Genomic DNA, 25,957 nt, shown 5'->3' with positions numbered 1-25,957 from the left:
GCTTTATAATAAAATAAAAAAAAATTAAAAATAATTCTTGTCTATAAATACATATGCTTCCCCTTTCATTTTTGTCACAAATTCTCCGAACAATCTCTCGAATTCTCTGTGAAATCCTCTCAAATCGCTCAAATTCTCTCAATTCTCTCAATCCCGACTCAATTCTCTCAATCGGATTTCCGATCAATTCTCTCAAAAATGGCAAGTGGAAGCGGAAATGCCGACAAGGGCAAGATGACTATGGGAGATTTCGAGTATCCCATTCCTGAATATGATCCTCGTGAGTATACAAGTTGGGAAGATGACGACGATAATATCAACTATGTCCCGATTCCGAACGTCGAGCACATTCCAACACAAGAAAGTCTTCATCCTCCCACCGGTGTCGAAGAAACGTCAACGGCAAATGAGCCGGAACGGAAGGGCCGAGATAATACATCGGACTTGTAGCTACACTTCGACAAGGTATGTGATGAAGTCGAAGGTAAGTATAATGTAAAATGTAAATATTGTTCGCAAACATATAAATTTACGAAAGGAGACGGCTACGGAACATTCCGTCGGCATTTGACGAAAAAACATCCAACGCAAGTGGGGATCGACAATACGCAACAACAAATTTCCGGGTACGCCACTTCTAATCCTCATCCTTTATTTCGTTTCACCGAAGCACTTTATAAACAAACATTAGGTGAATATGTTGCCCTTGATCATGCTCCGTTTAATACTGGTGAAAATTTTAATATGAAATAGTTGATAAATACTGCGTTGGTTCCGCAAGCGCCAACTATTTCAAAAAATACTCTTAAACGCGAATTTTTTCATCTTTATAAAAAAGGAAAAAAATCTTTAGCAAAATTTTTTGCGGAATTCAATGGACGTGTGCATATAGGTAGCGATATTTGGAGTGATCCTTGGCAAATTCATTCTTATATGGGTGTCACGTGTCATTGGATAGATGACAATTGGATGATTCAAAAAAGACTTATTGCATTCCGAGTTTTTGATGAAAGCCATTCCGCTCATAATATTTATAGAATAATTAGGCAAGTTTTAGAAGAATATAATTTAATAAATAAAGTATTTTCAATTGGTTTTGATAATGCCGCCGCAAATACCGCTTCTATTCCCGAATTAGAAAATATTTGCAAACCCACTTTTGGCGGACAATTTTTTCACATTAGATGTGCTTGTCATGTTGTAAATTTATGTGTACAAGATGGTTTACGAACTCTTGACACTTCTCTCGCCCCAACAAAAAGTGCAATTAAATTTTTATGGAGTCGTCCCCAATGTATGAAATCATAGGGAAAATTTTGTAAACAAAATGGGATAAGGGCAAGAAGATTTCCAAAAGATATTCCGACTCGTTGGAATTCTACGTACGAGTTGCTTCAGCAAACTTTTGAATATTAAGATTTATTATGTATGCTTATTTCACAAAATATTCCTGAAATTACTTTACTTCCTCAACATTGGGACGTTTGCAAGAAAATTTTAGATATTTTGAAAATTTTTAATGATGCTACTAAGACTTTATCTGGTATTTATTATCCTACTACGCATTTATTTTTAATAGTGTGTTAATATTGGTAGTGTTTTTAGTGAATATGAAAATGATACCGAATTAGGTCGAACTATTTTAGTAATGCGAGAAAAATGGTTGCATTATTATTTGCAAATTCCTCTTGTCTATTTAGTTGGTATTGTTTTTGATCTACGTATTAAATTAGAAGGTTTACAAGATTATTTGAATGTGTATTATCATGATTGTTTACATTTGGAAGATTCAATAGATATTTCAAATATATTAAGACATGTTAAAGAATCTATAGTAGCATTATATGGAGAATTTTGTAGTAGATATGGTTTAAGTGATTCCGGATCTTTACAATCTACTGCCTCACGTAGCGAAGGTGGTAGTTCACTTAGTAGAGGGTATAATATGCTTATGAGTAGGCAAAAAAAAAAAAAAAGGGGCAACAGGTAGTATTTCTGAATTAGAAAAATATTTAACCACTCAATTTGAGTTTCGTGATGCGGAACATAGTACAGATTTCGAAATCCTGAAGTGGTGGAAGAGTCACCAAATCGAGTAACCGGTTCTCGCCCTCATCGCTCGTCAAATATTAGCAACCCCTTCTTCAACGGTTGCAGTTGAACAAGCATTTAGTGCTGGAGGATTAATTTTGGACGCTCGCCGTTCAAGATTAAGCCCGGACTCTGTGGAAGCTCAAGCTTGTGTCGGCGATTGGACGAGGGCGAAATATCGACACCAAGAGTTAGATCGTAAACACGAATTTTTTAGCGATGATGTTGGAGATACCACCGCCACGGGTACCACAACGGGTAGCGACGATTGACGATGAGGTAAATTGGGGTTCTCAAAGGTAAAATAACTACATGGGCTTTGATTCTTCTATCCCCAAGAAGATATGTAGGCGCTTAATGATAATTCATTAAGTTCAAGCCCATTCCTTCCTCTCTTTTTTTTTTTGCCCATATTTTATTACAATGTACAATTTAACTGTATTTTATAATTTATAATTTATTTTATTTATTTTATTATTTATTATTTTAAAAATTATTATTAAAAAGGAATCGGAATGAACCGGCGGTTCCGAACCGGAACCGGAACCGGCCCGGAACCGCCGGTTCCGATTCGAAACCGGAATCGGAATTATACACGGCCGGTTCCGGTTCCACCTTTTCGTGGAACCGGAACCGGCGGTTCCACCGAACCGGCCGTGTCTACCTTCCAATCTAAAAATGGGACATCGTCATCTACAATATGGCAGTCCATCAGATTTACCTCCCTCAATGTCTTGCAATTCTTCACTACCTTTTCTACCCCTTTGGTCGACGGATGCGCCTTGTCATGCCCCGACTCTCGAGCCCGCGACATCCCTACCAAATCGCCACGAGGTCACGAAGGATAACGTCCCAGGTGCATTATCGACCTTTCAATTATATACGCATACGGAAACGGTTTACTCCCGGACAATATATAAACAAGCGGGGATAGCCTAGCAGGAGATACATACCAAGGCAAATATTCAAAAGGTAATATATACAATCACCAGACAGCAAATGAGCCTTAACCCTACTGAGCTACGTAAAGATATACAACCCCATACTTCGGGGCGGCTCACTAAGACCTCAAAAGGTTACTAGGTCAGATAAGGTTAACTTCTCATCTACTCCAAAAGACTACCCTCATAACTTGGCCTTGGTGTCCGCAAAGCTCCATCACTTGGGACCTAAAAGTGGTTCCCACAACGGGGTGAGATATAAATCTTAGTGAATCAAGCCTAAGCTCGGTTAGGACACCGATTCACCGTAACCTCCTAAACACGAGGATTATAAAAATCACGATATAGACATATATCCAGCCATCATATCACATGGCAATAATCACCCACATGCATACTTACCAACTCTTGACCACACATGATGCAATGTTTGACTCCACTCAACAGCCACATCGGACAATCAACCGAACACGTATCACACTCACAAGTATGCACTGGACACCACACAAGTCCATTTATTAACGATGATCGCGCTCATGGCGCCACAATGATGAGGATCCACGCGATCGGCGTGATCGACTCTCACAATTAATGCGATCCCGCATTCTTCCGGCAGGACCGGGCTACGTTCCTTTTCCCTCTCGGCAACGGCCGCTACAAGCGGTGTATCCAGTGCACCCCGCACGGCACGGCAAGTAGGCATCCCTATACGGGGCTTCGGTCTATCACAAGTTGCGACCGGCATCCGATAATCCCTTAAAACCGTACGTACCATATGAGACATGAATTATCGTGCTTCTGGCAAGTCGTGTGGTTCCATAAATATGGTACGGTGTGTACTATGTGTACAAGACGAACTTGCCAGGAAAACCCATCATCGTTCCTTCATATGACCATACAGCACACCCGACATATCAATCAATTTATTCTCTTTGATTTAGGTCGGATGCTCACACAACATGCTCAAAGACTCGGCCCATGGCCATTTTCATGCTAAAATATGTCTTTGATCTTGCACACGGTCATATGCATATGCAGACTACCAAATCGACGCCGCAACGACACACGGGACAATTAACTCCCAAGCGAACGCCAATTCACTCAATGAGCATTCAAGGTACTCAAATCAATATTTCAACGAGGCGATCCACCCAAACAAAGTCATCAATTCAACACGAATAAACCAATTCGATTAGGCCACATAAAGGCTCAATTTCGTGCCAGAGTAATTAATTAGCCAATTTGATTTATAACCGCCAATCGATCGCTCGTCCTTAACCTATCGCTCGCTCGCGATCAAATCACAACAAACAATTAAATTCATTTAACAACAATTAGCCACAGACAATTTTAATTTAATCGATTATGGTCATTTACCCTAAACCGGGTTTCTAACTAATCCGACCATAATCAAATCTACCTAAATTCCCTACCGACTAACTAACTAATTCTAGGCGCAATTAGCGCCCTAACCAAAGATTAGGGTCAACTCACAAATTTAATAGCTCGGGCAGTCTCAACTCGAGCGACGGCGACGCGAACTCGGCCCGGCCCAACAACGATCGGCGACTCTTGAAAATTCCTCGGCACAAACTTTGAGACCGGTGTCGAAAAATACTGTTCACACGCGGAGTTACTGTTCACGCCGACCGGCGGCACTATTCACGAGCACTGTTCACCGATCACTGTTCACCCCATACTGTTCACGAAACACTGTTCACCCCATGTTCACCCGAACACTGTTCACGGCACTGTTCATCCGAACGGAAAATCTTGGCTCCACGCTCTCGGGACGACGGCGGGGCTGCGATTCCGGCGGTCGGAACACCCAGATCTAGTGGGTCTTGCGCGAGGAGCAACGGAGGCCGAGGCGAGGGGCTCGGGTCAGCGTCGGGTGAGGTCTCGGGTCCTCGGATCTTGCGGCTTGAGGCGGCTGTGGCGGTACAACGGGCTGGCGGTGCGGCAACTGCGGTAGCGCGACCGGGTGGCGGGTGGACGAAAATGGAGGAGGTCGCGGTGGAGGTTGGCTCGGGAGAGAGACAAGGGTGACGAGGCGGCGAGCTACGGCCTCGGGCGCCGGGGATGCGGGTCTTTGCGACTCGCGGGGGGCTGAGCTCAACGAGCGGCGACCAAGCGGAGGGTGGCGCGACGGTGACGAAGCGGTGCGGTGGTGGCTGGCTAGTGGAGCTGTGGCTTCGGGTGGAGGGGGCGGTGTCGTAAACAGAAGACCAGAGAAGGAAAGGAAGAAGAGGAAGAAGAAGGAAGAAGAAAAAAGAAGAGGGGGGCTCGTGCGGTCAACAAAGAGAGAGGGAGAGAGAAGTTGATTGAAAGGGGGAGGTGACGTGAAAAGAGGGGGGCTGACAAGAGAGAAGGGGGAAGAGAGAGAAAAGGGAGGGGCACGTGGGAGAGAGAGGGTGAGGGGAGGAAAAAGGAAGAGAGAGAGAGGATGATGGTGATGGGTTGGTGGGAGTGGATGGGATGGAGGACAAGTGGGGCCCACCAAGAGAGTTTAAATAATTTTTGTCTCTAGCAAATAATTCAGGGGCAATAGAGTGATTCAATAAATCGGGACTGATCGGATTTTTGACTCAACCGATAGAAAATAAATTTGGATTTCTACGGGTAGGGTCGGTCCGGGAAAAAGGCTTAGGCGCGATGATTAAAAATCCTGAGTCGCGGTGACCACGATTTCGAGACCCAATCGAAATCGAACGACATTTCGGGACTCGTCCAAAAATCGTCACTTATGTCCTTGCGATCCCAAAATTTGCACCGATTAAAATTCAATTTCTTCTTTTTATTGAATTCGGGCAAATTTATATAGTCCAAATTTCCCGGGCGTCACACGCACAGTTTTGCAAGTCAAGATACTTGAAATGGCAACATCTACTTATAAATGCCGCTAGTTGCTTGTCGTTGATTTTCAAGCCTTCTGCTTGCAAGATCTCTAATTGAGGGAGTTCAAAGTCGATGCATAGATTTCGTATGTTTTTTAAACTATACACTATTATTTGAGAATGGATCTAAAGTTGGAGGTTTTTTTTTTCAAATTAAAAACTTTTTTAATAAATTTGGAACTGGATCTAAAGTTTGATTTTTTTTTTATTTATGGAATTTGATCGAAAATTTCATGATAGAGATGTTAGTCCATTCACTATTATTTTGGTGGGAGTTTCTATATCTCGTTCGGGCTCCATTTACTTCTCAAAAAATAAATGATTTGAGAAGCATCTTCTTAAAAATAATTATTTATATCGCTTATAAAAATAAATAAATGAGAAATATTGTTATCATCCACGAATTTATTTAGACATAAGTCATTATCGGTAATGAAACATTTTTCACCAGCTAATTATCTTAAGCGATACAAACTATCAATTTTAGAAAAAATATTAGATTATTTATATCTCGCAAAATAAAAAGAGCCTCATTTTTTAATTTGGAATTTTCCATGTTTTCCCCCTTCAACCAATTTCTAGTTGATATGTGGCGTAATTGGATGTGATCCGCGTGAAATTGGTGAAAATCGATGTGTAGGGCACGCTAAAGTGATGTTGATGATAAATGAAGATGCACCGAGACACATTGAACTTCATACTACTGGAGAGAGAGATCGAGAGCAAGATCGGTTTGTGGTTCCATATCCAAGTACAAAGCGCACAATGATGTTTCCGATTGAGTGACAATTCCGAAAGCAAGAAAATCTAACAGTTTATGACATTTAGCCGTTGATGTCTATCCGACTCCTCGACCTCTGCGTACTCCAAATCGGTGGAGAACGACGGTCAGTATGCAATGCTGAGGTCACGCGACCAAGCGGTCCTCGGTGGGAGCCGCCCGACCCATTCGAGGGCTGCCTAGGGTCACAACTCCTCGCGGAAGTTGCGCAATGCCACGGGCATCCGTCTAGCTCCACTTCCGCAAACTCCAGATTTGCAAAGAAGATGAACAATCGCAAGGATAAAATCAAAATACGGAATTATTTACGGTGGTAATTTGGGAAGAAAAAAAGGATCGTGCCTTTTTCCAATCATTGTTTTGCTCGCATACTTCCTATTACGAGTGTTCGACAATTTCACCCCTTCCTCTTTCCATCTTCCACAACGACTCAAATGTGGACCCATTTGTTCTATCCTTTTTATCCCTCTACTCCATCCCAATGCCCTGTTTATGTGCTCCTCATCTTTCCTTCTTTGTTCCTTACGAATACTAAATCTGAAACTTTTTTCACGAACTCTTGTCCTCGATCCTATTTTCATGCTGAGCGACGAGTCCCCACCATTCTTGATGCTCCAAGACTCATGACGTCTCCAGTGTTCAGCTAATTTGTATTGGAGTCGTTTTCCTGGCGGGGCCATCCGTGCCATCCGTAGCTTCCCGTGGCCTCAAAAACTTTGATTGGGAAACCATAAAGGAGATCACTATGGTTGACAAGGACAAAGACCGGGCTGCCGTCGGAGGAGCTAAAGGAAGAGAAGGCGATGAGGGCCAAGGCATGGCGTCGGTTTCACTCTCGTCATTGTCGTGCTGTGGCCGGTTCTCTCGCTCCCAGCAAGAAAGTTAAATTCCCACGGCCTTAGACTGCCTAGCATATTGCACAGCAAAATTTTTTTTTTATAACCGAGGTGTCCAGGCCAGCTTGCGCGCACCTCAACTAATCCTCGGGGGAGACTAGCACAGCAACTCGCCACCATGGCCTCCCACTTAAATGGTGCACAATTGGGGAGTCGAACCTAGGACCAATACGCCTAACCATACAATCCCAAGTGCGTCCTAACCAACTAAGCCACCTATGGGTTAGTGCAACATTTTATCTCTGCTTTTTCGGAAACTTCCCTATTGCTTTGCTTGTTTGTAGGGGGACTTGAGTAATGAAAGGATTTATCGAAACCGAATCAGACGATCACACAAAGAATAAAAAAAAATTAGAATGACGCACGAGATTACCCAAGTTCACCCCAAGATTAGGGCTACATCCTACAAAGAGATTTCACTATATTTATCGGTTTTCAGCCAATTCAACACTTACAATGATAAAACCGAGCAAAATATATATGCCCCAAAAACGGGCTAAAAAACCTAAAACCTCTTAATTCCAACCATACGGGCCAGCTTAAATAAAAGCCAAAACCCGTAAAGGTTTCGGGGGCGCGGCCCCCGAACCCCCGCTAGCTCACCGGCGAGCGGGGCATCCGTCCGCCGACCGAGCAACGAAACCCCCATCGGGAGATGCTGCCCCCAAACCCCTGCCCGGCGATCGGGCAGCGGGATACCCGTGTCGAGGGGCGCTACCCCCGAACCCCCGCATCCCGCGCGTAGAGGTCACATGTTGTTGGGTAACACTTCGGTTTTCCTAAGCTTACGTAAGTGTACCCGATGTGAGAAACAAGGGTCCCCGAAGTATTCGCCAACTCCAATAAGTAAAGGGTATTTGACATTCTTGGTGGTCATTGCGACAGTGTGGGGAACCATCGGGTCTGCGGTTATCATCAATCTCCCGATGATGGAGAGCTGGAAGACTATCCGGAGCGTCTGCGTCGGCATGTTTACGAACAACCGACTTACGTAAAAGATCCGAGAACTCAACGTCATGTTATAGTTGTTTGTATCAGCTATACCGAAAGCTGAAAGATTGTATCTCCTCGAGGTGGAAAAGACCAAGAAACCGGATGCTAGTGAGCAACAAAACCTGCCCGCTTAGCTCGCTTGATATGAGTTGCCAACGTGAAAAGCTTCAGATTTTATTCGATCGCTTAGCATCAAATCCCGCCCGCTTAGCAACAAATTTTGAAAAAGACCCGAGAAACTAAGCTTACCACTCACTCTTAACCAAAACAAATGACGTTCCTAGGAGCTCCTTCTGAACGTAAATGCCATGGACAACCTCATATCCATTATGTAAATGCAATTTGAGTCTATTTCTTTTATATTGTACTCGGCTGCTTGTGTCATGTATGCCTAGAGGTAGAGGTGACCATTTGGAACCATGGGCTCGGAACCGGCCCGAAGAGCCGTTTGGCCCAAAGAGCCGTTGCACATGCACATGCAACGGCCAAATTGGTCGTTGCCTAAAAAAAATTTATGAATTATTTTTAATTCTTGCCTGTAAATATATATCCTCTCCATTTCATTTTTCTCACAAATCATTTCAACAATTCTCTCAAATTCTCTCAAATCTTCTCAATTCGCTCAAATTCTCTCAATCCCACCTCAATTTTCTCAATCGGATTTCCGATCAATTCTCTCAAAAATGGCAAGTGGAAGTAGAAATGCTGACAAGGGCAAGATGACTATAGGAGATTCCGAGTATCTCATTCCCGAATATGATCCTCGTGAGTATGTATGTTGGGAAAACAATGATGATAATATCAACTATGTCCCGATTCCGAACGTCGAACACATTCCAATATAAGAAAGTCTTCATCCTCCCACCGGTGTCGAATAAAGGTCAACGGCAAATGAGCCAAAACGGAAGGACCGAGATAATACATCCGACTTGTGGCTACACTTCGACAAGGTACGTGATGAAGGCAAAGGTAAGTATAATATAATATGTAAATATTGTTCGCAAACATATAAATTTACGAAAGGAGACGGCTACGAAACATTCCGTCGGCATCTGACGAAAAAACATCCAACGCAAGCGGGGATGGACAATACGCAACAACAAATTTCCGAGCACGCCACTTTTAATCCTCATCCTTTATTCCGTTACACTGATACACTTTATAAACAAACATTACCTAAATATGTTGCCCTTGATCATGCTCCGTTTAATACTTGTGAAAATTTTAATATGAAATATTTGATAAATACTGCGTTGGTTCCGCAAGCACCAACTATTCCAAAAAGTACTCTTAAACGTAAAGTTTTTCATCTTTATAAAAAAGGAAAAAAATTTTTAGCAAAATTTTTTGCGGAATTCAATGGACATGTGCATATAGGTAGCGATATTTGGAATGGTCCTTGGCAAATTCATTCTTATATATGTGTCACGTGTCATTGGGTAGGTGACGATTGGATCATTCAAAAAAGACTTATTGCATTTCGAGTTTTTGATGAAAGACATTCGGCTCATAATATTTATAGAATAATTAGACAAGTTTTAGAAGAATATAATTTGATAAATAATGTATTTTCAGTTGGTTTTGATAATGCCGCTGCAAATACCGCTTCTATTCCCGAATTAGAAAATATTTGCAAGCCCACTTTTGGCAGACAATTATTTCATATTAGATGTGATTGCCATGTTTTAAATTTATGTGTACAAGATGGTTTACAAACTCTTAACACTTTTCTCGCCCCAATAAAAGGTGCAATTAAATTTTTATGGAGTTGTCCCCATTTTATGAAATCATGAAGAAAATTTTGTAAACAACATGGGAGAAAGGCAAGAAGATTTCCAAAAGATATTCCGACTCGTTGGAATTCTACGTACGAGTTACTTCGGCAAACTTTTGATTACAAAGATTTATTATGTATGTTTATTTCACAAAATATTCCCGAAATTACTTTACTTCCACAATATTTGGACGTTTGCAAAAAAAATTTAGATTTTTTGAAAATTTTTAATGATGCTACTAAGACTTTATCTGGTATTTATTATCCTACTACGCATTTATTTTTAATAGAGTGTGTTAATATTGGTAGTGTTTTTAGTGAATATGAAAAATGATATTGAATTAGCTCGAACTATTTTAGTAATGCGTGAAAATGGTTGCATTATTATTTGCAAATTCCTCTTGTCTATTTAGTTGGTATTGTTTTTTATCCACGCATTAAATTAGACGGTTTACTAGATTATTTGAATGTGTATTATCATGATTGTTTACATTTGGAAGATTCAATAGATATTTCAAATATACAAGGAGATGTTAAAAAATGTATATTAATATTATATGGAGAATTTCATAGTAGATATGGTTTAAGTGATTCCGGATCTTTACAATCTACCGCCTCACGTAGCGAAGGTGGTAGTTCACTTAGTAGAGGGTATAATATGCTCAAGAGTAGGCAAAAAAAAAAAAAAGGGCAACAAATAGTATTTCTAAATTAGAAAAATATTTAACTACTCAATTTGAGTTTCGTGACGATTGACGATGAGGTAACTTGAGATTATCAAAGGTAAAAGAATTACATGGACTTTGATTCTTCTATCCCTAAAAAGATATGTAGGCGCTTAATGATAATTCATTAAGTTCAAGCCCATTCCCCATTTCTCTTTTTTTTTCCCCACATTTTATTACAATGTACAATTTGATTATATGTTATAATTTATAATTTATTATGTTTATTTTATTATTTTAAAAATTAAAATTAAAAAAGGAATCGGCCTGGGAACCGGCTCGGGAACCGGCCTGGAACCGCCGATTCCGGTTCGGAACCGAAACCGGTATTTTCAACGGCCGGTTCTCGAATCGAACCGGCGGTTTTACGAGAACCGGCCATCTCTACCTAGAGGGAAGCCTGCTCGATACTTAATATCGGTAATAAATGTACAGAACACGAAACCTTCCATAGGAGTCAAATCTTTTCCTCTTGCTCATAGTGAACCGGGTCTTTTCCCGACATTATCTTAGTCCCTTCAGCAGACTATTGCTTTCATACAGAGTGATCTATACTCCCGAACCCCGACCTACCACCTACCGCCGTCCATTGGCCTCCCGAACAACCTAGGACGCGAAAATTAAGATACATCCTCTCAAAAAGGTTTCAACCGAACATGTCGCACCGGTACACGAGGAATTGACGACTTGAGAATTCGACAACTGCGCACCATCAAAGTTCTCATCATCTCCCAACAACCATGAGCAGTAAAAGCATATGCGGGATATGAAGCAACCATCAATGTCATCATGCACAGTCACTTTCCAAGAAAATACTTTTAACTATAACTTCCGGCATTATGTATTACACATGCCCTAATCAAATGAAACAGAGAGAGTTCAAAATCTCTTGTGCATAAAGCTATGCCTCGGTCCTAATGTCATTCTACCGGAATGAGCCGAACATTCATACATTGAGTCACATTTGCTCCATCACTTGCTCTAAAACTATAACGCCGGTTACGAGAGATTAACCATACTCAAACACGGAGCCATCTGTCATGCAACATTCATGATGTTCAAACAAGGAGCTACATTGAGCTGCCGCTTTACTCTAAAATTGAGGCGTCGGCGAAATCTTTTTTGCGACATTCACCATCACTAATGCTATATCCTAGGCAACACACCCATCACATTCCATAAAATTGCTCACAGTTGTGGATCAGAAATTTCTGAATAGACCTTCCATTTTCGAGAACTTGCTAAAGGCTATACACAGTAAAAGTGAAGTGCAAAGAATATAATCATACTAGTCAGACACGTTACATTTTGAAAAATACCAAAGAGAGCGATCACATAGTATTCTTAGTTCTTATAGGGTACAAGTTTCAAACACAACGACAAAGAAGCCCCTAGAGGGAAGATATAGTCACGTACGTCAAGCGCAGACGGTAACTTCATCTTCCAACAGCTGCTTCACCTTTGTGATATAATCACTCATTGCTTCCTCGTTCGATTTTCCTGCCAACAAGCAAAAAGATCACTCTCGAAAATAGCAAAGACAGACAGGAATAATCGAAAAATTGGAAGTTGCAAATTAAGAACTAATATTTTATGTTTCCAACTTCAACAGCCTTCCATGCATCCCACTTCGCCCGATCCCTCATGTTGAACATTCTGGCTCACCCCGCAAGTTACGTGGAACAGGCGATAATTATCTCAGAGAGGGACCTAATCGAGAAACAAAGCACTGTTTAAGCGCGACATGTTGCAAATCGGGAAAAGTACACTAGAAGTGCCATAACTTTTGTACGGCGTTCACTTGAGTGCCATAACTTTCGAAACGTTCACTTAAGTGCCATAACTTTTAAAAATCGTTCACTTAAGTGTCATGTTGACGTGGCAGCCGGAAAAGCCGACATGGCAGCCGGGAAAGTTACTGTAGACGCCGGAAAAGTACTATAGCACGCCCAAAAAGTTACTGTAGACGCCGGAAAGATAACGTGGCACGCCGGAAAAGTTCTTGTAGTACTCAAGTGAACGATTTTGCTCCGACATAACACTCAAGTGAACGATTTTTGAAAGTTATAGCACTTAAGTGAACGTTTTGAAAGTTATAGCACTCAAGTGAACGCTGTACACAAGTTATGGCACTTCTAGTGTTCTTTTCCCTTGCAAATCCAAAACCCATTAGATGGAGGTGAGTGCAAGGGAAGATATAAGCTCACTCGTGAAACAGCTTTCCCAAAGTGCAAGGAAGAGATATAAAATGATCAGTTTTTTTTTAAGAATGCAAATCTTGAAAGGGTAAAATGTATAGATCTATCACCGGATGAGCCTAGATCGAAACGGAAAGATCATCCCACTCAACCTTAGCAATGGGATGATCTAGCCGTAAAATGTAATTCAATTTCCTCATGTTCTTCCCTTAGGGAAATCAGCTAATATAACTAGACGACTTAACTAGAAAATGCTCAAGAAGTAGAAGGGAAGCGACAAGGAGAAATGAAAACACCCACAACCATTGGGAAATCGTCCCTCATGAACACGATTTAGAAACAAGCATCACACACACCAGCCATACAAGATCCATGGTAAAACAGCTACATTGGTGCAACCATTCTCAAACACGAGGGAGAACTCACTTGCGAAGCCTTCATATCCTGCGTCTTCTATGGGAAAGAACGGGTTTCCCAGTAGGTGGGCCTCGATCGTGCAAAATAGACTTCTTTTATGTGCTTAAATTCTCTATAATTGTCTTTCCCGGGGTCCGCTTTTACCTTCTCGTAGAATTCACAAGACATGTCAAAAAACACGAGCTTTCGGATTTTGGGAATGTCTAAGATGCTATATGGCATTTCTTCCAACCATTAACAACAATCGATGATTAGGCTTTTAAGGTTCAACAATGCTCCTTGCTCCAAACTCATTGACTTAAGCCCCTCTAATTCCTCAAGCGGTAAGACCTTTAGCTTCGGAAACTGCCCTTTCTTTAAATTCAATCGCTCCCCATCTTGAGTTCCAGCTCTACTAGATTCTGCAATTTTCCAAGGGTTGCAAAGAGATCTTCCTCCAAGTTACTCCATGTTAACATGATTTTTGTCAAACCACCTAGTGACGATATCCAATCCGGCAACTTCTCCAAACGGCCATACAAGTAGAGACGTTTAAGAAGCTCGGGAGGAGAAGATAAGTTGTCCGGATGAATTATCTCGTCATCGTCTACTGCATGTACATTGAGGGACTTCAGCTTCTTTAACTTCGCAAGGGCAGAGCACAACTTCCCACCATGATCCGCTCTCAACTTGGTGATTCCCAACCGCCTTAACTTTGTCAGATTCCCAAGATCTTCCAATGTTCTCTCGTCTGCTTCCATGAAACAGAGGTCGGAGCAATGGCCGGTGGTGGTTACCGAAAACAAACACAACTTAAATGAAATAAATAACCACATCTTTACGTGGATAATTAAATAATTTTTAACTTAATCTTATCTTATTAGTCAAAACTAGTTGTAATTGTCGAACATTATGAGTATATTAGTTTTCAACTTATCAAACATGTCCTTAATGTGGTGACTAAACTAAAGGACGAAAATGTTCTTGACTGCATGCCCTTATTTGAGACTATAGTAGCACTTCAGGCCCTTATATGAAATAAGGTCCACTTAAAGTAAGGGCACTTCAAGCCATTGTTTGAGATAATATCTACTTCAGGTCCTAATTTGGAAGTTTCTCATTTTTTTCATTTATAATTTCTTTAATATGTCTCTTTTACATTACTCTTAACACGAAAATATGGAAGTTATGGTCATTATTTTTTTTCATTTTAAAAAAAGACTAAAAATCAAAGAAAAAGCCTAGAAACTGCAACTGGTTGAGCCCCTACATACTTCTCGAGTTACGGCAAAAATTATATCAATCAATCATATAAAAAGCTTCAATGTATTTGTCTAGCTTTTGGCCCAACGTAGTTTCACGATATCAGAACGAGAGACACATGCATTAAGGTGGTTTTCCTTACAATTAGTTTGTTTCACGGACGATCGATCATTTGAAATATACTTTTCAGACAAAGATCGTTTATGTAGTTTAAACACATACAGCCTTAGGAAGTTAGCCTTTGTTCACACACACTCAAGCTCACACGGATCGTAGAGAGAGAAATACTCTAGAGAGAGAAGCTTTAGATTTCTATTCACTTGCGAGATGATCCAAATGAGAGGAGGAGACCTCTATTTATATAAAGACTTCCTCAATGACAACCGTAGATCTCTCATCAACTATAAAGAATTCTCTAGAACATAATACATTTACAATATATAAAGAATTCTCTAGAACATAATACATTTACAATATTGTCCACTCCAGAAATGTTCTAGAGAACTCAAGAAAGGTGTCCGTTTGGAGAGTTCATTGTCCATCGGGCTTGGAAACCTTTGCACTACCATTGCTATCGGTAGCCACCACACGTCATTGAACCATCACCCCACACAATCACCGTCTTCTTCTTCATCCACCATCACCTTCAATCAAAAATAAAATAAAAATATGCCCGGCACCATACAATTTCCTTTTTTTTTTTTTCCACAGCCCCTCTCATTGCCATCATCTTCTTCTACAATCAACCACGCCGCCACCATTGATCATCGCGTGGAACCACCATGAAGAATCCATAGCCACCACCGTCTACGATGCCGAGGGCTAAGGACCTTCACCACGACCTGAAACTAATCCTTCGACTGCCTCAGACATCGCTAGAGGCAAACAACCAAACAATTCTTTGGCATCATGTTTGGTCGTGACCAGATTTGAGGTGTGTTAGGCATCCCAATGCACAACATATAAGGAACGAAGAAGATGGGGGAGAAAAAGGGAAGGATAAGAGAGAGGCAATGGGAAATTGTGAGTTGGACCACAAAACAGTGAGAAAATGTTTCGGCCAATGATGCTTTAATTTTGAGCATTGACAGTCCAATTGAGTTTCGGATTCTAGACTAAGCTGTGTCATTTAACCCCGCCTTCGAGCGAAAAAAATAAATGACGCTCTCGTTGATGTCAATTGAAAACGGCAAAGTGATTATGCTGGCTGCTCAACAATCGTGCGGGATCGATGGCGCATTCGACTGAGGTTCGATTCAGATCATGGGGAAAGAAACCAAGTTGGCTATTTCACAAAGGAATGGGATTGTCACCTCAATTTGTCAAAAGGAGATGCTGGAGGGATTCATTTCTCCAGTCCCACCGGATCGAGACTCCAGCGTTGGCTGCATTTGTTACTTTCTTGAAAATTAGCCCTTCCTTTTCTTCTTTTCTGTCGTGGTAAGTTGTAAAATTTGGCCAAACGCAAATATGATTAGAGATTTATGGTCCTTTTGTCTCCTTTGTATTTTAGCGAGAAAATTAATTCCTCACCTTTCAACTAAAATTTCAAGTACCATTCGCACTTTCCGATATTATGAGATATTTTAGGAAAAATTGTCCAAAAAGTCCTAAACCTTTTACATTTTTGCCAGTTCAATCCTAAATCTATTGTGCTTTCGCCAATTTAGTCTTAAACCTCTTAATTTTTCCAATTGATTCAAAAACATTTTCAAGTTCTGCCAATTAAGTCTATTTGGCCAATTTTGGCTTGAAATGACCGGCATGAATCTCGATCATCTTATGTAGACAATTTCTAATAATATTAGTAATTTTTCAAACTTTTTTTTATTTTTTTTATTTCCTTCTTTATTTTTTTTTTCCTTTTCTTCTTCTTTTTCTTTTTATCTACAAGTGGTCGCCAGCCTTAGGCAAGGGCCACCCTCGTGCAAGGGCCACCCTCGTCGGATCGAGTGAGGGAGCCCTCGCCGTATTGGGCGAGCGCCACCCTCACCGGCCTTAGCAAGCCCACCTTCCTTGGCATCGGGCAAGGGCAACCCTCACCGGCCCAAGCCCGGGTGTCCCTCGCACTAGGGTTAACAATGGGGGCCCTCGCCTAAGGCCGACGACCTCCGTTGACCATCAACAAGGCTTAGCCATGGCAGCGGAGGGAAAAAGAGAAAAAGAAAAAGACAAAAAAAGAAAAAAGTGAAGAAGGAAACAAAAAAAAAAGAATAAATAAATAAGTCAAATCTGTTTATAATATTACTAAAAAGTATGTACGTCGGCACCAGTTATGCCACGTAGGATAGCTGGCATCCACATCAGCGATTTCTAGTCAAGATTAGCAAGATAAACTCAATTGGCAAAACGTGAAAAGGTTTAAGAATCAATTGGTAAAAATGCAATAGGTTTAAAACCTTTTGGATAATTCTCCCGATATTCTATGTGAATTTATATGCCAAACCTATTAATGCTTATATTGTCAACTTTTATTTCTATTCAAAAAGTACATAACTTTTATTGCAAAGCCAATTAATACTCAGCCAATCAAAATCCGCTCTTCCAAGGTCTGCAAAAGCTTTTAACTTGCTCCGAGAGTGCTCTCTTCCCATCCTGCGCTAGAGATTCAGACGCAATTCCAAGAGAGAATGAAATGGGCAGCTAACTGCTTGAGAACTGCAGAAAATGCCGCTCCATTTCTTAATTCTATAAAAGGTTTGCAACCTACTGAATAGGACGGGCTTAGTCAATGAAAGCAATCTTAGGGCCCGTTTGGTTTGGACCGAAGGAGACGATGCCAACAGATTTTAAGCCCTCTGCATTTGACCAAATCCCATGCTGCAGCTGAGGTGAACTCCCCATCTGTCTTTTGAGTTTGAATCAGGAGATGTGCAGCCTTGCTAGCCCACAAAGTGCAGCCACGTCTGTCAAACCCTCATATCAGACGAATTCTTAAAGGTGGAATCGCTAGTCAAGAGCTCAAGTTGTCTGAAAATCGCAAGCTCGCGTCTGATCAACCAATTGTCTTTAGAGCATTTCAGGAGCCTTTGAGTCCATCTTGGATTTTATATAAATGCATACTAACTTTAGACTGTCCATCTTTTGGATGGAGGGCCTATGTAAAGTTGTGCAAGTTCAGACCTACCCAACTTTTTGCCTAAGTGAAAGCTGACAATCCATAAATCCTCCCTCGTCAGGTAATAACATTGGAATGTGCGTGCACCTGCACTAGCACTAAGTAAGATCCAGGACAGACATGTTAGGATTTGAATCCCCCACCTAACGAATGAAAGGATGAAACATGAAATTTCTAAGCAAAAGTTGTGCCCATCATTCTTGTAAAAGTCCTTACAAAAAAAACATTCTTGTAAAAGCTTAGAAAATGGCAATGTTTCATCCGAGGCAGCTGCAGTAGTTGTCTTTGACAGCCCGTGTAGAAATATTTTCATCACTTAGCAAGTTATAATATGATCCACAGCCAACGGAAGTGGGTTCCAATATTGACAACTTCACCGGCCAAATTCAACGATTCACGCATGATGATGACCAGGTATTACTCGCCTTCTCACCTAAAATCCAATGCTTCGTGTCCGAATCAGGAAGCACGATGTCGCTTCTTAAATGAAAAGCGGAAAACATCAAAAGTTGATGGAATTTTTGAAGAATGCAAACAGATTTTACGACCAAATTGATTAAGCCAAGTGTAAATATTTTAGGAGCTTCAAGAGAAAGAATCAATAAAGATTACGTTATTGCTCAGTAGACTTCGCTTCTAACTTTTACCTGAATAATATGTATAGGAAAGAAAAAAAGCTATCCTATAAAATACCTCATATCGAAAAATAGCTCTTAACAAGACATCCAAACTGCTAGACAACCACAATTACGTCATCCATCGTCCCTTTTGAAGTCAATAATCCATCATCCCTTTTGAAGTCAATAATCACTGACAAGACAACCACGCTGCAAGAAGTCGTCTTGGATTTCGGATGGCACAAATCCGCGAGGTGGGACAATTTTCCTCAACAATGGCCTCACAGACACCATCCAATCTAGAAATGGGACATCGTTGCGTACATTATGGCAGCCCCACAGATTTATCTCCCTCAACGTCTTGCAAATCTTCACCACCTCTTCTACGCCTTTGCTCGACAGATGCACACAGTTCGATAGGTCGAGATGCTTGAGATGGCAACATCTACTTATAAATGCCGCTAGCTGCTCGTCGTTGAGTTTCAAGCCTTTTGCTTGCAAGCCCTCTAACTGTGGGAGTTCAAAGTCGATGCATAGATCCCCTATGTTTTCTAAACCACGCATCTCCAAATGCTTGATTTCAGAGCAGCTCTTCAGCACACCCCAAATGCCGTCCCCCCACAATGGCCCACGTCAAGATACCTCAAGTTGGGGCACATACGTCCAATCTTCTTGAGGCATTCATCGATCAAACTCACATTACCAGCTATGCCAAGAAACCTCACTTGAGAATTCACCACAATAACAGTTTCAATAGCATCATCCATCCTTGGTTTCGTCCAATTCATAACGATATGCTTTAGGAAGGGACATTGTCTCATGAGGTTATACAATGTCGTCTTCGTGAGATTTAAGCAGTGTCTGACGTCGACTGAGGTCAGGCTGCGGATATCTCTACATATCACTCCCATGACCTCATCCGTGAGGAAATCTATTCCCCCCAAATCTAAGACCTTGATACCTGGGTGCTTTAGCATGATCTTCTGAATCCCATCGAATGAGAACCCCGAAGCATGCGAAAGAACGAGGCTTTGTAGCGGAATATTTGCCTCCGCGACAGACATTAGCAACCCATCCCATATATATGAGCACGAGAATTCCTGCCTACTCAAACTCCAAGCATGACGAAAGGAATCCACCAACTCCTCACAGAAAATCGTCTCCTTTCTCATGAAAGTCGGGGCCAAGGATACCAAGTCAGGCTTGTTCTTCATCAACGAAGCAATACCTCTCCCAGTATTAAGCCACATTTCGTAAACCTAACTTACCTCTGTTAGAAATTAAACCAAATTCATGTATATCAACTTCCAAGACGCATGTACCAGCTTGTGCATGTACCGAGACCTATCTTTATTAGTTGAGTGTTTCAAGAGTCTTTTTGTATTTCGATGCGTAGTAAATGCTATGTATATACATCATGTCTGTTCATGTATCTTGTGTAGATCAAGAGTCGTGTTTTAAACCTATAAATAGGGGTGTCTTGTAACCATTTCAGTGTGGGTGAATCGATTGTGAATACAGTATATTGAAAAGCCACCTTTCGTCTCCTCTTCCTTGTATGAACAAAGTTCCTTTGTAAGTGCTTGTTGAGTGCCCCACAGTCGATTTCTCCCAACAAATTGGTATCAGAGCTTTATGGTTTCGTGATTATGGCATCAACAAGCAACCTTCCTTTTCAGTATCCAATCCTCACCAAAGAAAACTATGGCAAGTGGGCTTCCCGAATGAAAGCCATACTCGGCGCTCATAGTGTGTGGGATCTCGTCAACAATGGCTACGATGAGCCAAATGAAGATGTTGCGTTGACTCAAACTCAAAGGAATGCGTTAGAGAAGACTCATTCGAAAGATCAACTCGCGTTGTCAATCATCTTTCAAGCCTTGGATGATTCCATGTTCGAAAAAGTCTCGAATGCTACTACATCCAAGGAGGCATGGGAGATTCTTCAAACTACGCACCAAGGTGTTGAGAAAGTAAAGAAGATTCGTCTTCAAACTTTGAGAGGCGAATTCGAGGTAATTCGTATGAAAGAATCTGAGTCGATTTCTGATTATTTCACAAGAGTTTTAGCTATTGTGAATCAGATGAAAAGGAATGGCGAAGATGTTCATGATGTTCGTGTTGTCGAAAAAATCCTGCGGTCATTGGATAAGAAGTTCGACCACATCGTCGTTGCTATCGAGGAATCAAAAGATGTCGATTCTATGACGGTCGATGAGCTCATGGGTTCGTTACAAGCCCATGAAGAAAGACTAAAAAGAAATAAGCATGAACCGGTGGAGGAAGTACTCCAAACCGGGTTGTCGATCCGAGATGAGAAGGAACAAAGACGAGAACCCGTGCAAGCCCGAAGCACTAATCAAGATCGAGGTCGAGGTCTTGGTCACTTTCATGGAAGAGGTCGTGGACGAAGCGGAGGGGAATTTGCTCGCAGAGAAGGTAGCTACCAGAATCAAAGTTTTGTTCGTGGAAGAGGGAGAAATTCGAGAGGTCAACGGTATGATAACTCTAAAATCCGTTGTTATCATTGCAATAAATTGGGTCATTATGCTTCCGATTGTTGGCATAAAGAAAGTAGTGGAGCAGATGAAAAGGTAAACTTGGTGAATGATGCCGATAACGTTCTTTTATTGGCATTCAAAGAAGATGGAGAAGAAAAGAGTGATACGTGGTACTTGGACACTGGAGCAAGTAACCACATGTGCGGTCGAAAGGAGATATTCGTCGAAATGGATGAGACAGTCAAAGGGAAAGTCTCATTCGGTGATAATTCCCAAATTCTCGTCGAAGGGAAAGGTACGATTCTAATTCATCTGAAGAATGGAACACGTCGGTTTATTACTAACGTGTATTATGTACCGAAGATGTCGAGCAATATTTTGAGTTTGGGACAGCTTCTGGAGAAAGGATATTCTGTGCACATGAAAGATCTTAGCCTTGTGCTAAGAGATCAAAATAATAGGTTGATTGCATCCGTGAAGATGTCGAAGAATAGGATGTTCACCCTGAATATCAAAGATGAAATGTCTACATGCCTTCAAGCATGTGTAGACAACCCTTCGTGGCTATGGCACTTGAGGTTCGGCCATCTCAATTTCGGCGGACTCAATATGCTTTCTCGCAAGAAGATGGTATATGGCTTACCGCATAGTGATCATCCCGATCAATTATGTGAAGGGTGTGTTATTGGCAAGCATTCCAGAACCAGCTTTCCGAAGGAGTCGACGTATCGAGCGAAGAAGCCACCGGAGTTGATTCATTCTGATGTATGTGGTCCGATCACTCCTCGGTCATACGGTAATCATCGATACTTTGTTACGTTTATTGATGATTTTACTCGAAAGACTTGGGTGTTTTTCTTGAAAGAAAAATCGAAAGTGTTTGATACGTTTAAGCACTTCAAGAAAATGGTTGAAAAGGAGGGTGGTTATTTTATCAAGTCTTTAAGAACCGATCGTGGAGGAGAATTTACTTCTGGAGAATTCAATCAATTCTGTGATTACCATGGTATTCGACGTTTCTTAACGGCGTCGTACTCCCCACAACAAAATGGTGTGGCTGAGCGAAAGAAAAGAACCATTCTCGACATGGTTCGTAGTATGTTGAAAAGCAAAAATTTGTCGAAGGAGCTTTGGGCCGAAGCCGTCGGATGTGCAATTTTTCTGCAAAATCGATGTCCCACGCAAGGACTCGCTGGTGTTACTCCTGAAGAAGCATGGACCGGGAGAAAACCTACGGTTTCTCACTTGAGAATTTTCGGGAGCATTGCTTATGCTCACATACCCGACCAGAAAAGATCAAAGCTAGAAGACAAGAGCAAGAAGCTTATTTTTATCGGGTATGATTCCTCATCGAAAGTTTACAAATTGTTTGATCCTGTTACTTTGAAAGTATATGTAAGCAGAGATGTGAAGTTCGATGAAGATGCTTTGTGGGAAGACAATCGACAAGTCGTCGAATCCGCTCATAGTGATTCCGTCGAAATGGGGCGTTATTCTGTCGAAATAGACGACAACTCATCGAATTCTTCATCTTCTTTTCCAACATCACTTTCAAGTCCAAGTTCATTATCACCAACTTCTTCAAATGGTGTTGATGAACCGATAGCACCAAGATCGAGAAGATTATTTGAACTTTATGAAACCACCGAAGAACTCCATCTTGTATGTCTTCTCGCAGATTGTGAACCACTTATTTTCGATGAAGCTGCTAAAGAAGAAAAATGGAGAAAAGCCATGGTTGAAGAAATAGAAGCCATCGAAAAGAATCAAACATGGGAACTCGCAGATCTTCCGAAGGACAAAAAGGCGATCGATGTCAAATGGGTGTATAAGGCCAAGAAGAACGAGAAAGGAGAAGTCACTTGTTATAAGGCCGGACTAGTCGCAAAGGGCTACAAGCAGAAAGCCGGGATTGACTATGACAAGGTATTTGCACCTGTCATTCGAATGGAAACCATCCGACTAATGATTTCCATTGCAGCTCAAAATCGATGGCCCATATATCAAATGGATGTCAAATCAGCATTTCTGAATGGTGTTCTTGAAGAAGAAATCTATGTCAAACAACTGCTTGGGTTTGTTGTGAAAGGTCATGAAGACAAAGTGCTGAGATTAAAGAAAGCTTTGTATGGGCTTAAGCAAGCTCCCGGAGCTTGGAACTCCAGAATCGTTGCTTATTTCAAGGCGAATGGCTTCGAACAATGTCCGTACAAACATGCTCTCTACTTGAAGCACGAGAAAGGTGATGTTTTATTAGCATGTTTATACGTTGATGATCTTGTCTTCACAGGAAATAATTTCGGATTGATCGACCCTTTTAAAGCGTCGATGGTGAAAGAGTTTGAGATGACAGATAATGGTCTCATGAATTATTTTTTGGGTATCGAAGTAAAGCAAAATGCAGATGGGATTTTTATTTCCCAGAAAGGATATGCTGAAAATATCCTTGAGAAATTCAACATGCAAAATTGCACTTCGGTTAATACTCCGATGGATTGTGGTGCAAAACTGTCGAACTTCGATGAAGGTGTCGATGTTGATTCGACATATTATAGAAGCTTGATTGGAAGCTTGAGGTATTTGACCTGTACCGGATCGGATATCATGTACGGTGTCGGAATTGTGAGTCGATAAATGGAGAATCCGAAGACATCTCATCTTAAAGCAGCGAAGAGGATACTTCGGTACATCAAAGGTACTATCTCTCTTGGCTTGTATTGTTATCGGTCCGAACTATTTCAACTCAGAGGTTATTCAGATAGTGACTATGGGGGAGATGTCGATGACCGAAAGAGCACTACGGGTTTTGTATTTTATCCGGGTGAAACTGCTTTTACATGGTCATCGAAGAAGCAATCCAGTGTTACTCTGTCGACATGTGAAGCGGAGTATGTTGCTGCATCATCGTGTGTGTGTCATGCGATATGGTTGAGAAAGTTGCTAAAAGAAATCCAAATGGAGCAAAAGGATGCAACGGAAATTTTTGTTGATAATGTTTCTGCCATTGCTTTAGCAAAGAATCCAATTTTTCATGAGAGGAGCAAACATATCGATGTTCGATATCATTTTATTCGAGAACAAGTCAGCAACAAACAAATCGAAGTTGTGCACGTGAAGACCGGTGATCAAGTCGCAGATATTTTTACGAAACCTCTCAAGATCGAAGTGTTTCGGAAATTCAGAAGTTTACTTGGAATGATCGACGGAAGAGAATTTGGTTTAAGGGGGAGTGTTAGAAATTAAACCAAATTCATGTATATCAACTTCCAAGATGCATGTACCAGCTTGTGCATGTACCGAGACCTATCTTTATTAGTTGAGTGTTTCAAGAGTCTTTTTGTATTTCGATGCGTAGTAAATGCTATGTATATACATCATGTCTGTTCATGTATCTTGTGTAGATCAAGAGTCGTGTTTTAAACCTATAAATAGGGGTGTCTTGTAACCATTTCAGTGTGGGTGAATCGATTGTGAATACAGTATATTGAAAAGCCACCTTTCGTCTCATCTTCCTTGTATGAACAAAGTTCCTTTGTAAATGCTTATTGAGTGCCCCACAGTCGATTTCTCCCAACAACCTCAGACACGGCAAATTCACGGACAGAACGACAAGAGACCGATCGTAGACGGACTGATTATCCGAAATGTTGATTCGCCACAACCTCTCGTAACTCTGCGACAGGAACGAGATACCATCATCGGTGACCCGGGTCAACCTCGAATTTCTAATGTCGAGCACTTTGAGCGAGGGAAAGTAGTTTGTGATCGAACCCAAGTTGCTATCCTCCAACAACCCAACATTGGCAAGCACCAAGACCCTCAAAGCCCCAAACTTGGACCCCATCTCTCGCAACCCAACGAGGCGGAGGGACTCCCGGTTCGAGAGGTTGAGGCGCTCGAGGGGCAACGGGAACTGTGCGATCCGGAGGAGGACAGAGGAGCGATCCCCGCGGAAGTAGCCGAGCTTGATGTACTTGAGGGATGTGAAGCGCCTAGAGAGGAGGGAGTCGAGGCGCGAGAGCGTCATGTGGTTACGGACGCGGAGGGAGGTGCGGACGGTTTTGGAGATGTGTAGGAGTTGCTTGCAGACGGTGGAGACGGACTTGAGGTCCGCTTTGGACGTCAAGGAGCAGAGGACGGCCTCCCAACACAGCGAGGGCGGGTCTTCCCACGATGGTTGACGTTGACGGGCCATCGACAAGGGTAACACAACATCGCTAGGGTTCTACCACATATTCGGTTTTCTAAAGCTACATTTGGTCGTCGAGATTTCTAAATAAGATAAGACTGGATAAAATAAAATATAAAATCCATGGATTTTGCTATATCCTATTTATTGTTTGGTGACTGGCAACAATAAAGACGGATATTTTCACATCTTATTTTGTCTATTGTTTGATATGGATGAAATATTAATGTAAATGAACCTAAATGCTACACAAACGAAAATGTTAGGAATCTCTCGCGATAGTCTTGCCTAGTTCATTTTTATTGCATATTTTTTTTATTTTTCCTTTTCTTTTTTAATTCTTTTTTCCCCTTCCATCATTCTCTAGTGAATTATACTAATATTCTTGAATTACTAAAACACCTAAAATATGTAATAAATATAAATAATATGAAATCATTTTTATTTTTTTGTTATTTTGAATTTTTATATTAGAAATCAACTATTATTTATATTCTAATACTATTTTAATTTTATTAGTTTGAGAAATTTGTTATTCGAAAAAAATAACTTATACATTAAGGTTGTTAGAAATCAT

At 41.2% G+C, this 25,957-nt stretch overlaps 2 protein-coding genes across 6 annotated transcripts in view; both read right to left on the bottom strand.

Annotated features, from left to right (window-relative positions):
• Positions 1 to 25,957, bottom strand: part of LOC115731022 (F-box/LRR-repeat protein 7-like) — a 33,114-nt gene that overhangs the window by 428 nt on the left and 6,729 nt on the right. For 2 of the 5 annotated variants that reach the window (XM_048276632.1, XM_048276633.1), the window contains exons 2-3: positions 11,474 to 11,486; positions 2,756 to 2,838 (exon numbers count right to left, since the gene is read on the bottom strand). The exons of 2 other annotated variants lie outside the window; for them this stretch is intronic. In XM_048276632.1, the coding sequence (XP_048132589.1) occupies positions 2,756 to 2,838; positions 11,474 to 11,486 (96 nt within the window). Of the gene's footprint in view, positions 1 to 2,755; positions 2,839 to 11,473; positions 11,487 to 18,859; positions 19,069 to 25,957 lie in introns of those variants that run through there. One more of the 5 variants, XM_048276634.1, reaches the window with a different exon arrangement.
• On the bottom strand, positions 19,243 to 25,035 carry LOC115757601 (SCF E3 ubiquitin ligase complex F-box protein grrA-like). The gene is made up of 2 exons (XM_048276638.1): positions 24,740 to 25,035; positions 19,243 to 19,929 (listed from the first exon to the last, which is right to left on the bottom strand). The coding sequence occupies exons 1-2, from the start codon at positions 25,033 to 25,035 to the stop codon at positions 19,284 to 19,286; spliced, it is 942 nt and encodes a 313-aa protein (XP_048132595.1). The 3' UTR covers positions 19,243 to 19,283.

Source organism: Rhodamnia argentea, chromosome 3, assembly GCF_020921035.1.
Source record: "Rhodamnia argentea isolate NSW1041297 chromosome 3, ASM2092103v1, whole genome shotgun sequence".
NCBI classification, from domain to species: domain Eukaryota; kingdom Viridiplantae; phylum Streptophyta; class Magnoliopsida; order Myrtales; family Myrtaceae; genus Rhodamnia; species Rhodamnia argentea.
This window is presented reverse-complemented; position numbering and strand designations above follow the sequence as displayed.